The following is a 15,323-nucleotide window of genomic DNA, read 5'->3' as shown; positions in this document are numbered from 1 at the left end:
CTTCTATACAGCTTAAACTGACATTTAAAGGCTTAACTTGGTTAATTAGGTTAACTAGGCAGGATAAGGTAATTAGGCAAGTTATTGTAACGATGGTTTGTTAAGGGGTTACGAGGGGCTAATAATATTAAGGGGGCTAATAGTATTGACCTTAAAATAGTTTTAAAAAAATTAAAAACTGCTTTTATTCTAGCTGAATAATATATATATATATATATATATATATATATATATATATATATATATATATATATATATATATATATATATATATATATATATATATATATATATATATATATATATAATGATTTTTATTTAATTAAAATGTGGACTCCCAAATACATGAATGAATGGATTAATGGATAAACATATAATGAGATAAAATTAAATTAATAAAACCAAGGTGTGGATTCAAATGCAGCTGGACACACTTCTATTCAAAATGTACCTAATTAAAATTAACTAATTGAACAAAAGATTAAATCATCAAGAACAAATTTATTCTGATTGCAACTGTATTTATTTATTTATTTACTTATATATTTGGACTTTAACTGGTATGTGATGGGTGAGCCATTTATTTCATTGTTGATGTATTTATTATTATTATTTTTATATTATTTTAGTAGTAAATAATAATAAAAAAAAATATGTTTACTATTATTTTTTAAAAATAGGCTTAAATAGAGCTAGACACCTAATCTGGCACAGAAGAAATTAATTAGTGAAAGAAAGAAAGAAAGAAAGAAAGAAAGAAAGAAAGAAAGAAAGAAAGAAAGAAAGAAAGAAAGAAAGAAAGAAAATGACTAATCTGACTGACAGTGTCTAATTATGTATAAAATTATATTATATTTCAAAAATATGAAAAATTAATTAATGGCAAAGCAATTAATTAAAAAGTATGTCAACAAATAAATAAATGGCTCACCCATCACATACCAGGTAAAGTCCAAAATATATAAGTAAATAAATAAATAAATAAATACAGTTGAAATCAGAAAATTATTAAACCCCCTTTTTATTTTTACATTTTTTTAATATTTCCCAAATGATGTTTAATGGAGCAAGGAAATTTTCACAGTATGTCGGATAATATTTTTTCTTCTTGTGAAAGTCTTATTTGCTTTATTTTGGCTAGAATAAAAGCAGTTTAAAAAAAAATTTAAAAACCATTTTAAGGTCAGAATTATTAGCCCCTTTAAGCTATATATTTTTTGATAGTCAGACAGAACAAACCATCGTTATACAATAACTTGCTAATTACCCTAACCTGCCTAGTTAACCTAATTGACCTAGTTAAGTCTTTAAATGTCACTTTAAGCTGTATAGAAGTGTCTTGAAAATATCTAGTCAAATATTATGTATTGTCATCATCATGGCAAAGACAAAATAAATCAGTTATTAGAGATGAGTTATTAAAACTATTATGTTTAGAAATGTGTTGAAAAAATCTTCTTTCCGTTAAACAGAAATTTGGGAAAAAAATAAACAGGGGGCTAATAATTCAGGGGGTTTAATAATTCTGATTGCAGCTGTATATAATAAATAAACTAACATAATGAATATACATTAGATAGATTTATTAAAGTTTTGAACTTAAACATTCCCTTTATGCTTTTAATAAAACAATTTAATTCCATTATTTTAAATATGAAACTGAATGAATAAGGCTTTCTTTTACTGACTTAAGGCTCTATTCAAAACAGCACGCTTTATCAATAATTTAAGAATAAGTAGCATATTTTTACATTGACTTGCAGCAGACAAATATGTGAATACTGTATCAAAGTTTGAGATTCTCTAAGTAAAAAAACGCCAAGTTACAGAAGTTGCAACAACTTGTTACAACACTCCTCGTCTCCCACTGCTTTAACTTCATACAGAGCTCGATGGTTATTTCCCTTGTCCAAAGCAGCAGGCGGAAGAGGTGTGCTTAACATTTAACCTTTTTGTGAGGCAATGTGAAAATGGCGTTATGAACGGAAACATAATCGCAGGCTACGGGCAAATAAAGTTTTCAGAGGTAAGATATTTAATCATAAGGGAAAATACCAAAGTCCGGCATGAAACGGAGGAAAACTGCGGTCTTTTACGTAGGCGAGCCCTACACGTAAGAACAGGAACAACGAAGTAAAAGATAAAACATCCCAACGTTTTAGCCTACGTCCTTGATATTTATACGTTCTTCAGCTGTAGAATTTCTCTTTGCATTCATAACTTTCAAAAATGTGTACAAAAGAGCCGTTTGGTTATAAATGTTTGTTTATGCGATTGGCAAAACAATTGTAAACAGTGGTCAAAATTTAACTTACTGTTACTAATGCGTACGTCGCATACTTTGTAAAACTGTTTGGATTATAACTACGTTTTTTGTATTGTAGCCTTCTAAAAAGTAACTATTAACATCTGTTAACGTATTTAATGTAAACATAACGCAAAACTATTTTTCGGATGCAGTGTAACGTTAGCTTAACGTTACCTTGTTCTTTGGCGCCTCTAAGTTAACACAATAAGCTAAACGTCGATTAATTGAGAAGGAAACTAGGTCTTTGTCATACATTTAAAAAGACTTTGATAATTTAATAAATAACGACCGTACTTTTTATGTCGTGGTCTTACCATAAGGGACCAGTCGCAAGTAACGTTAGTATGCGAAACGTTGTTATGGTTACCAGGTGTACTTAATTTTGCTAACTCACGTCTATTATTTAACGTTAGTCAGGTAAATAAACAAATGTCATAGTTACTAAATATTTAGTCCATTCATGCATAAAACTACTGAGTTAACGGGATAGCGCTTAGCTTACTAAAACAACCACTTTTATATTAGAAAGTAAGCTAGGCTAATCGTGTGTTTTGGCAGATTGAGTTTCATTTAACTTTATTCATTTAAAGCCATGGTTTAACTATGGTTAGTATAGAAAACCGTGCTTTGTTTGTGATTACCGTGGTTTAAAAGGTTGCTGTTAATTTATCTATGGTCATCCAAGTTAGTCATTTTTTTCTTCATTTTTTGAAATGAAGATTTTTAGCTGAAAATGTGGTCCTTGGTGATTCGACAAGCACATTGACAGCTACGGGCACTTGTATATGCTTTATTCAATTCAATTCACTTTTATTTGTATAGCGCTTATACAATGTAGATTGTGTCAAAGCAGCTTCACATAAAGGGTCATAGTAAATAGGAACAGTGTAGTTCAGTTTGTAGTGTTTAAGTTCAGTTCAGTTTAGCTCAGTTCAGTGTGGTTTAATAATCACTACTGAGAGTCCAAATACTGAAGAGCAAATCCAACGATGCGCAGCTCTATAGATCCCGAACCATGCAAGCCAGTGGCGACAGCGGAGAGGGAAAAAAAAACTTCACTAAATGGCGAAAGTGAAGAAAAAAACCTTGAGAGAAACCAGGCTCAGTTGGGCACGACCATTTTAATTTCTGCGCTGTATTTATGTATTGTGTTTTATTACAAAGACTATATATTAAAAATATTTTTAAAACATTACAATGAGGAAACATTTTTCATGTTTTCCTTTTTTCCTTTTTTTTTTTTTTTGCCCAAGTTAAAACTAGAACTAAACCAATGTTGGAAAAGTACCTCATAAACCCATTGGGAGCCCAGTAGTTGGAAGTAGCTGAATCTTTTTTGAAATTGTACATTAATAAAAAATGTCAGATGGGATGAATGTTGACCAGGTTGTACACACGATGTAGAATTGGCCACTCAAGACTACCCACTCATATTTATTAAAAGTGGAAGAGAAACCAATCTGATTGTGATTTGTGTAAAAAAATATTTTGACAATAAAACAGAATACAGCATAAATGAGAATATATCCTAGAATATATTTTAAACAATATTAGACAACAATTTCATTCAGAAAATATTTTGAAAAGAAAATGTTTTTTTAAAAAGTGCCTCTTTTTAGAATATTTATCACTGACTAAATTGAAAGATCTTATGTGACAGTTTATCGGTATTGTTGTCATCTGTATGTTTTTTTAATGCTACTTTTTAAAAAATACTGTTATGTTAGTAAATTGTGTATAGAATGTTTATTGCCAATATTACCATAAATATAAAAAAGCTGTTGTCTAGATCTGGAAGTCTCATTAACATGCATGTAAATAAGTCGCAGCATGGGCAACACCAGCAGTGAGAGAAGCGGAGGGGAGAAGACGCACCGGCGGGAGAGCCGTAGTGGAAAAGATGGAGCTCGACCCAAAATCCTGATGGACAGCGCAGAGGATGGAGACCTCTTCCAGTCAGATGATGCCAAGGTGATGTGCTTACAGTGAAACATTAGCTGTTACAATATGTTCCCACAACTCATTTATTACAGCAGTAGCTCTATTTCCTGTAGACACCTCATCCAACTTTCTCTCTGTCATTCTAGGAGTTCCTAGCCTGGCAACAAGATCAGGAGTCGGATAGTAAAGCCCCGCTGGAGGAAAGGCCCACTGTGTTCCGCTGGAAAGGTCCAGGGAAAGAGATCTACTTGTCTGGCTCCTTCAACAACTGGGCCACCAAAATCCCCTTGAATAAGAGGTGAGTGCTGACAGACCATTAAATCATTAGCATGACATGTTAGACTGTGTTTACACAACAAACATAACAAGAGGTATTTATCACCCTGAAAATCATAGTGTCCTGCAAGTAAGTCAGCTGCTTCTAAATAGTGGCTCTGTTTGGATAAACATGGACAGCAGGGGGAAAGGAATCGCTAAATATTAATATGCATTTAACAGTATTTTGGGGGCTTGAAAATTAAACACATGTGAAAATGGGATTTAAAGTGTACATTTTGAAAATATTGTTATTAAACTACAAAAAATGCAATTTTGTGTCAAATGTGGGGTTGTGCATATACTATGTTCAATGTATAGGACTGTACACTTACCAGCCACTTTATTAGGTACACCTTACTGGTACCGGGTTGGACCCACTTTTGCCTTCAGAACTGCCTTAATCCTTCGTGGCTAAAATTCAACAAGGTACTGGAAATATTCCTCAGAGATTTTGGTCCATATTGACATGATAGCATCAGGCAGTTGCTGCAGATTTGTCGGCTGCACATGCATGATGCAAATCTCCCATTCCCAAAAGTGCTCTATTGGATAGAAATCTGGTGACTGTGGAGGCCATTTGAGTACAGTGAACTCATTGATGATTTGCACTTTATGACATGGCATGTAATCTTGCTGGAAGTAGCCATCAGAATATATGTGGTCATAAAGGGATGGACATGGTCAGCAACAATACTCAGGTAGGCTGTGGCATTGACACAATGCTCAATTGGTGCTAATGGGCCCAAAGTGTGCCAAGAAAATATCCCACACACAACTACACCACCACCGCCAGCCTGAACCATTGATACAAGTCAGAGATGCACTTCTGCATTCCTCGGTTGTAACGAGTGGTTATTTGAATTACTGTTGCCTTTCTATCAGTTTGAACCAGTCTGGCATCAACAAGCCATTTACGCCCACATGATTGCCACTAACTATATTTTTTTTTCTCGTTTTCGCATCATTCTCTGTAAACCCTAGAGATGGTTGTGTGTGAATTTCAGTAGATCATCAGTTTCTGAAATACTCAGACCAGCGCGTCTGACACCAACAACCATGCCACATTCAAAGTCACTTAAATCATTTTGCTCGGTTTGAACTGCAGCAGATCGTCTTCACCATGTCTACATGCTTAAGTTTCTACCATGTGATTGGCTGATTAGAAATTTGCATTAACGAGCAGTTGGACAGGTGTACCTAATAAAGTGTATGTGTGTAATGTTTTTACAGTGACATTAAAGCATTTACTTTATTTATTTTCAACAGATGCATGTTAGTTTGACAACAAATGTTGTATGTACATTACATTTTAGTAAAAATTGAAAAGAAAACATTTCCATTTTTAGTACATAGTTTTAGTAAAACTGGCAGCACAAAGTTGATTAGCACTTATACATTTTAGAAAAAATATTTGAAGAAGTGGACTGAAGTGGGGCCAGTCTGTAAACTTTAAAATGCTTACTGTTTTACTGATTTATTTATTTTATTTTGTTGTAGCTATGACAATGCCATGACAATGTAACATCTAAAAACTATAAAATAGTACATTGGCAGAGAGCTTAACGTGCTGCAGTTTGAGAAAACACATGCAATTACAAAAAAACATCAGCAAATTGAGAAAAGATTTTCATCCGTTTGCAAATCCTCACAACGCAAACACATTTTTTAAAAATGTTCTGCATTTTCACACAACACAAACAAATTAATAAAACATGCTGCATTTTCTGACAAGGCAAACAATTTATGAAAGTGCGCTGCATTCTCTCACAACACTTTCAAACACATCTGAACACAACAGAAATGACCCTAAAATGTGACTCTGTATGTGTTGTGAGGATTTGCAGCACGTGTGATGTCAAACGGATGAAGATCTTTTTATAATTTGCTGATGTTTTTTGTATTTGCATGTGTTTTCCCAAATTGCAGCACGTTAAGTTCTCTCTGCCAATGTAAAATACTCCCTAAAAATGACAAAAAGTGACTTTGCTGCTTCAATAAAACCAGTGCACTGATGAAAACTGCTGTTCAAAAGTTTAGGGTCAGTCAGATTTATTTTTTTGCTTAACAAATGAATTACTTTTATCCATCAAGGAACAATAAATGGCTAATGATGATGTTATTCAACATTAAAAATTCAGCTAAACAATCTTTCATTCATTATTGTACATCATTAGGATAACTTCACAACCTTTGAGGAAAGAAAACACTTCCATCACAGAAAACTGAAATTTATAGGGATAGTTCACCCAAAATCATTTAGTCAAACTTCACCCAAAAGGTGAACTTTGGATTTGCTAAAGTTTAATGAATTTCTTTCTTCTTTTGAACACAGAAGATGTATTGAAGATTGTTAGAAACCAGCAGCTGTTGACTTTCAGAGATGGGACAAAATTTCCTATGGAAGTCAATGGCTGTTTCTTTTCAAGATTTTCAAAATATCTTCTCGTGCTTAGGATAAGAAAGAAACAGGTTTTTAACAAGTGAAGGGTTGTTATTATTTATTAATATTATATTATAATGGGTTAATATTATAATTGGGTTTATCATACCTTTAGGACATCACTTGTTTTTGTGCTTTTTTAGGTTCGACACTAGGGGTCAGTGTGCATTTACCAGAAACTTAAAAAACATGGTCATAATAACTGTGATCTCATGCTGTACACACACACAAAAAAAACATAATCATCACAGCTAGAAAAAGAGCAGAGCCTTCTGCTTCCTTTCCCTCATTATTTTTGTAACGTTCTCTTTTAACAGTCATAATAATTTCGTGGCCATAATTGACCTGCCAGAAGGAGAGCACCAGTATAAGTTTTATGTGGACGGACACTGGACTTTAGACCCTAAAGAGGTAAGAGATAGCCTTTTATTTTCTGATAATTCTCAAATACGGCCTAATTTGAATCATGCTTGCTTAAATGTAAAATGTTACTGTATTTGTTCCCCAGCCTGTTGTGACCAATAAGTCAGGAGTGGTGAATAATGTAATTAAAGTGAGGAAAACAGACTTTGAGGTTTTTGATGCACTAAAGACAGACTCGGAGAAATGTGCTGACATGTCAGGTAAATCTATATCATTCAAAGATCTTTGGCATTAAGCAGATAAAATATCCTACAGGTTGTGATTTTAAAGTCCAAAATTGACAAAGTTTGTTTTGCTAGAGCACATTATTAGTCTTTAGGTTAACAATTCATCGGTTCAAGTTAATGTAAGGTTAACTTATAAAGTAAGGCCCATCTCTGTTGAATTCAGTATGATGGCTTCAGCCACAATATTCTAAACCACACCCTTCTTACCGTTAGTTTGCACACAAAAAAAGCTCCACCCTCTGCTCAATATTCAGTTTCAGTTTTAAAGTACATTAACTTATTGAAATAAAAGTCTCAGTGACTTCTAGTTCACACGGACTTTAAATGTTTTTCGTCAGACTTGTCCAGCTCTCCACCTGGCCCGTATCATCAGGATCCCTACTCGACTAAGTCCGAGGACAAACTGCGCTCTCCTCCTATCCTGCCTCCACACCTGCTGCAGGTCCTCCTCAATAAAGACACTGGAATCTCTGTAAGTACTGCACTGAGATTTTCCAATTTAGGGCTGTACAATTACTCGGAAGTGATTTTCATGCGCATTTCAGAAAACTCAGAAAACTATCTGACAGAATGTACTCAGTTTGTCTAAATTAAGGATTTTAAGGTCAAGATCTCAGATTGTCACTACTGGTGTCCCACAAGGTTCCGTACTGGGTCCACTCTAGTTTATCATACATTATTGCCTCTGTCACATTTTTAGAAAATACAACATACAATTTCAATGCTATGCTGATGACATTTAACTCTACCTGTCCTCCAGTTCTTTTCCTCTTTCCACTTTGAGCAGATATTTAGCTGAAATAAAAATCTGGCTTTCAGCTAACCTTTAAAAAATGAAATAGTGACAAACCTGAAGCCCTTCTCATTGGGACTAAAAGTGTTCTGGATAAAGCTAATAATTTTACAATAGACATTGATAATAGCACAATTCTTCCCTGTGCAGGTTAAGAGTTTGGGTGTCATCTTGGATACTACGCATACTGCATATGTTTACCTGCACAATATCACTCGTCTCTGCCCTTCTCTCACAACCAATAACACAGCAATTGCATTAGTTACTTCACGTCTTGACTACTGCAATGCACTTTTCTCTGGGCATTCTTTAAACTTCTCCATAAACTCCAACTGGTTCAGAACCATGCAGCTCGTGTCATCCCTAGGACTCCATCTCAAAAGCATATCACAACACTTTTATATCAGCTTCACTGGCTTCCGTTAAAGTTTCGTATTCATTTTAAAATACTATTTCTCACTTTCAAGGCACTTCATAATCTTGCTCCTCAATATCTCACCGAACTTCTCCATATTTATACCCCCTCTTGCACCCTTAGACCAGCCAACTTTCTCTCCCTGGTGCCACCTTGATTAAGCACAATGGGTGCCAGATCTTTTAGCTCCGCCGCTCCTCGACTATGGAACTCACTTCCCCTAGATCTAAGGAGCAGTGATAATCTTCACACTTTTACATCTCGTCTAAAGACCAATATTTTAAGCAGGCTTTCTTTTGACTATTTTTTTTATCATGTTATTTTATATTCACGATGTGTGAATATACCTGCAACTACCTGCAACTCCTTACATGCATTTAAAATCTTGTTTGGCAACGTTTTATTACTTGTTTTAAGTTGTTCTGTTATGACTATTGGTGCTTGTTGTAAGGCGACCTTGGGTGTCCAGAAAGGCGCCATTTACAAATAAAATAAATTAAATAAAACAGATGTGAATTAAATTTATGCCCAAAACTGGATTATCACATAAAAGATGTGAGGATGAGTCAAAGAGAACAAAATCATCACTTCCTGATTAACTGCCAGCAAATATCAAAAGTAAAAACGGAATTTGCAGCGGTAGGAGAAGCTGCGTGAATCTTTCCTTTATTTAACAAATTGCTTGCACTTTAGAAGGCACAGAATAGTGTGTCCATTGTAGTTTATGTGCCTTTTTTTCTTATGGAATAAAATGTTTATGCTACGCAGTTATGCGCATACATTTGTAATGCACATTTTCAAAGTTTATGCACATCTTGGCTTTTTATCAACCATTTTTTAATGCGCATATCCAAAAATAGGATATGCGCATGCATAAAAATAGGTGGATCGAAACATAGCGACATTGTTCAAACTATCTTCTTTTGTGTTCAACAGAAGAAAGAAACTCACACAAGTGAATTGGGAGTAAATGATCACTGAATTTATAGTTTTAGATTAGATTCAACTTTATTGTCATTACACATGTACAAATGCAAGGCAACGAAATGCAGTTTAGGTCTAACCAGGAGTGCAATAGCAGCAAGTGCAGGATACAGGTATAAGTTATAAAGTGCAGTTATAGAAAAACTATGGTAATATTTACAGATGGATGTACTATGAACATTATAGACAAGTTGTATTAGCTATGAACAGATTTACAATAAATGAATATATGTACAGGTAGCTATTAGTAATCAGAAGTGTGCAGATAGATAAACATAATTACAAATGTATATGTACAGTGGGTGTGTACATAATTAGAAATGTCCAAGTGCAGTGGGTATGTACAGTTCAAATAAATGAATCAGTGCAATGAATATGTGCAAATTTTAAATGCGCAGTGTTAAACAGTGATTGTGAGGAGTATAAGTTAGAGGAGTGTGGGGGGTGTATTGGGGTGGCAAAAGAGTGGCACTGCCAGTGACGGGCAGAGTTCAAAAGGGAGACAGCTCTGGGGGAAAAGCTGTTCCTAAGTCTGCTGGGTTTTGTCCAGAGGAGCCTGAAGCGCCTTCCGGAAGACAGGAGTGAAAACTTTTTTTGTGAACTGTGAATTTTCGGGTGAACTGTGAATTCAAACAATCTTCATGCAGCCTAAAAATGGACACCAAGCTACTTTTTGTACAATCTTTTCGGCATAAAGAGATAAGAAAAGATAAAGAGCCCATAGAAATTTTCCTGAGTGTGACTGATTTTAGAAAGAGTTTCTCCAACAGGCTCCTCTGTTTGATTTTCACAGTGTGACCCAACCCTACTGCCTGAACCAAACCATGTGATGCTCAACCACCTGTACGCCCTTTCCATCAAGGTTTGCTAACATGCTACACACACTTTAGAAGTACATTAATTGAAGAAATTATAAATAAAAAAAAAATGTCCACACCCTCAGTAACAGTTCACCCTCAAATGAAAATATATCATTTAATGACCTTAATTTCAGTATAAATGCAGTATATAATGCAGTATATAAATGTGTTGAAACATGTAATGACAAAGCTGCTATTTTCCACACAAAAATATAACAGATATGACTAGTGTTTTGTATTCCGGAAAATATGACTACTTGGAACAACATAAGAGTTAGTAAATCATGACAGACCTTTCAATTTCGGGTGATTTGTGCCTTGAAATGTTTTGTTTTGAATATTGTTGTGATTACCAGTGTCTTGTTTAATTTCTCCACAGGATGGTGTGATGGTCCTTAGTGCGACGCATCGATACAAAAAGAAGTACGTGACCACACTCCTGTACAAGCCTATCTGATCTCAGACCTCCTGTGGGACCACTAACACTTGCATCCATCAAAAAAGGGACCATACCTACCAACTATACTAAAACTCGTCTAATTTTCTGTTTCTTCTGATCCATAAGCCTATATATATAAATATATACACACACACACAGTGTTTGCACAAATAATATAATGCGTTTGTCAAATGTTAAAAATGTATTTCTTATACAGCTTTCAGATATTCATAATAAGGCTTTTCACTTTTGGAACTCTGAAATTCTTCTAGATCATTTTAAGAAAATCTGTGATGTCTTTTCTTTGCAGTCTTGATTCTATGGATGTCACGTATACATATATTTTTGACGTTTGTTGTGCCTGACTTTATTTAACATTCCCAACAAGTTGCGCTTGATTTAAAAATATCTGCAAATAAAGTGGAGATTCATAAAAATAACTGCTCATAAATCAACCATTATATTAATAAAGTGTACAAGAACACGTTTTTTGTAAAAAAAAAAAAAAAAAAAATCTGGGATTTTATGTTAATCTTGAACCAACACATGGGGCCCAGTGGTTTAATGAAAAAGGCATCACCCTTCGAAGCTGGGGATTGTGGGTTCAAGTCCCATCTGAGTCGTGTTTGTTGGGTTACCTTTAAGTTGGTTGAGAAAATCCTGACTTGTCTCCTCAAAGCTTAGGCGTGACGATCTGAGGACAATAGTCAGCTTAAATTTCTCAGACATGCTGCACACTCCAATTAAACACACTCGGTGGTGCAGTGGGTAGAGCTGTCACCTCAAAGCAAAAAGGTCGTTGGTTCGAGTCTCAGTTGGGTAAGTTGGCATTTGTGTGTGGAGTTTGCATGTTCTTTCTGTGTTCGTGTGGGTTTCCTCTGGGTGCTCTAGTTTCCCTCATTTTCCAAAGACATGTGTAGGGCCAGACAGAATCTGCGGACGTTCTTTGCTATTTCTACCGAGAATTTTGGTGAAGATCTGCAGAATTATGCGCGCGCAGATTCCGTGTGGGCCTATATGCGCTATGGGTGAATTGGGTAAGCTAAATTGTCCATAGTTTATGTGTGTGAATGAGTGTTTCCCAATGATGGGTTGGAGCTGAAAGGGCATCTGCTGCATAAAACATAACATATCAACATAACAACAAAACATATGCTGGGTAAGTTGCCGGTTTATTCTGCTGTGTGTACTAGTCCCTTTATTATTCATTAATCCACTGAATAATAAAAGGCCTAAGCCGAAAAGAAATGAATGAATGAACCAACACAGAAAAGGAAAGTAAGACTTGCTACAATAGAAAAAAAAACATCTGGATCCATAATGAAAAGCTGATAATACAGTACATAGGTATTGCTTTTCCTCCATTTTTATGGATTTGGTTAATAATGAAGTATTTAGCTTATGTACATGCTGTATCTATGAATAAGAACAATGCTAACTGCAGCTATGTTCTGAAAACCTCTATGTTAAAAAAACACTACACTTTAAAAAAAGGGGGGTCATTTATCAATTCACCTAGTGTAAACAGTATAATTTTTTCATTTCTAAATATAGTTGATCTCAGGGTCTGGTGGCAGCACTTTTAGCTTAGCTTAGCATTATTTAATCAGATAACACCTGTTAATAGATATCAGATAACATATTTGTCTGAGCATAACACTGAAAAATGACCAAAGAGTTTCAATAATTTTCCTATTTAAAGCTTGAGTCTTCTGTAGTTGCATCATGTAGCAAGCCTGACAGAAAATGAAAAGTTGCTGTTTTGCTAACAATTGCACCTCCTGCACCTATACTGCAACTCTGTACAAGAAGTTTGGCCAGAGGAGAAATGGTCATGCCCAACTGAGCCTAGTTTCTCTCAAGGTTTTTTTTCCTTCGCTTTCATCAATTGGTGAAGTTTGTTCCTCACCACTGGCTTGCATGGTTCAGGATATGTGGAGCTGCCCATCGATGGATAAGCTCTTCACTGTTTGGACTTTAAGCATTGAAAATTAACTGAACTGAACTGAACTAAACTAAACTTCAACTTTGAAAACTAGGCTGACAATTTCAATTTACTAGAACTTGTTAAGCTTAAGTTATGTTAAGCTGCTTTGACACAATCTACATTGTAAAAGCACTATAGAAATAAATATGAATTTAATTGAATTAATATGGCTAGGATATATACTCTCATTCTTGTGTAATAATTGAATGTAAAAGAAATTTGCTGTCGTAGCATAGCTGCAGCAGATTTAAGGATATTATGCAGCACCTGAAAATATAGTCCCAGCAAGGTAACTTTCAACATGACCACCTGTTTGCACAGGGATCGTGTTGTGTACCTGCTGCTGCCATGGCAGAATAGCACCTTTTGGCTGTTTTGGTACATGAGATAACTACAGAGGAGTCAAGCACTATATGGGAAACTTATCGAAACTGCTAATTGTCTAATCTGATTCAATGATTTGTGCTAGGCTAAGCTAAAAGGCTTGTAATCATTTTATAATATATTAAAACAGATTTACAATTTGTTCCTTCTTTAAATGCTATATCTTTAAATGCTTTAATATAAGAATTACTTCTGTGTTACTCATATTAGTGGAATAGTACAATAGTTCACATTTTGATCTTTTTAGATACTAATATGGGCGACTCGGTGGCTTAGTAATTAGCACTGTTGCCTCATAGCAAGAAGGTTGCTAGGTTAAGTAGCATTTCTGTGTGGAGTTTAAATGTTCTCCCCATGTTAGTGTTTCCTCTGGGTGCTCTGGCTTCCCCCGCAGTCCAAAGACATGGGGTATAGGTGAACTGGCTAAGCAAAATTGGCCATAGTGTATGAGTGCGTGTGTGATTGTGAGAGTGTATGGGTGTTTCCCAGAACTGGGTTGTGGCTGGAAGGGCATCCGACATGGAAAACAAGCCAGAATAGTTGGCAGTTCATTCCGCTGTGGTGACCCCTGATAAGTGTGGTTTATTTATAAACTAATTTCGATAAACTAATTTCACGTGCTTATGATTGAACACAGCTGGTACCGCATCAGCTCCGTAAATTGCACCAATAAGATGAATACTGACACGCTATAAATAACCAGAGCTTTCTACTCTTCGTCTTGAAGAATTCCCCATTCCACCCCTATTCCTCCCTTCTCTGATAGGGCAGCACAGCGGGTCAGTGGTTAGCACTGTTGCCTCACAGCAAGCCAATCCGAGCCAAATATGCTTTATTATCAATCATCAGTGTGAACTCTTGAAATTAGGGAGCCAAAGGAAAGTGAATGAATAAAGGTACTAATGTACACCTTTAAGGTACAAATATGGACACTGTGTACCGTTCAAAAGGGTAAGCTTTTTGTGAATGTCTATTTCTGAGAGTGTGTTGAGTATGATGCAGTGTTTCTCTTAATGTACAGTATAGTTTTCTTTCTGTCACATTTTTCTCTGAGGTAATTGAAGGTTCTACAAACAGATGATTTCTGTCAGCAGTTCTGTACTAAAATCCCTACACCATTATCTTGGTGTACTACTTCATGATGAGATACGATCTGGCCTGAGAACTTTGCAAGTGTGATGTGATGTAAGGAGATGACTATCTTAAAAGGCCTGCTAAACTGAACTAAATAACTGATGTTTTTCTATAGCAAGTTTGATCAGAAACTTAAGTATGTATACCCTAAATAAAGATTAGTTTATTAAGTATTTTTAAAGTGAGTAATCTCGTTTCTTTTAAAGTTGACTTAAAAAGTGAATACAACTGTTGTCTTAAAATTAAGTAAACAGACTATGTGCTTAATTATAAAAGTTAAGTCAAGTTAAATTCACAATTCCAACTTTTTTAAGTTGTCAACTTGTCACTTTTAAGGCAACGGCCAGTTTTGGGGAATGTTACTTTAGAAAGTAATGCATTACAATATTGAGTTACTCCCCGAAAAAAGTAACTAGTTGCATTATCAGCTACTTTTTATGGAAGGTAATGCGTTACGTTACTTGTTACTTTTTACTTTTTCATACCTGTCTGAGGCTTGATCTTTCACAACTTGCAGGTTATTTGTCTTTTCTTTATAGAAGAACTCTGTATTTAACGGCACACTGTATATTATTTGTGTACTTGTCTTATTAGTTCAGTAAAATCACTGTCCATTGAGACAACCCCCTTTTCTTCCATGTGTTCAAAATAATAAGGCCATCTTTCTTTT

At 35.1% G+C, this 15,323-nt stretch overlaps 1 protein-coding gene across 1 annotated transcript; it reads left to right on the top strand.

The window, feature by feature from the left end:
• The first annotated feature begins 1,915 nt into the window (after positions 1–1,915).
• On the top strand, positions 1,916–11,609 carry prkab1b (protein kinase, AMP-activated, beta 1 non-catalytic subunit, b). The gene is made up of 8 exons (XM_056463295.1): positions 1,916–2,026; positions 4,132–4,279; positions 4,396–4,547; positions 7,325–7,418; positions 7,516–7,630; positions 7,996–8,129; positions 10,643–10,711; positions 11,089–11,609. Exons 2-8 carry the CDS (start codon positions 4,139–4,141, stop codon positions 11,164–11,166), a joined length of 783 nt encoding a protein of 260 aa, XP_056319270.1. The 5' UTR covers positions 1,916–2,026; positions 4,132–4,138; the 3' UTR covers positions 11,167–11,609.
• Positions 11,610–15,323: the final 3,714 nt, after the last annotated feature.

This window comes from Danio aesculapii, chromosome 8 (assembly GCF_903798145.1).
Source record: "Danio aesculapii chromosome 8, fDanAes4.1, whole genome shotgun sequence".
NCBI lineage: Eukaryota > Metazoa > Chordata > Actinopteri > Cypriniformes > Danionidae > Danio > Danio aesculapii.
Note: the sequence above shows the minus strand (reverse complement) of the source record. Positions and strands in the feature narration are given on the sequence as shown.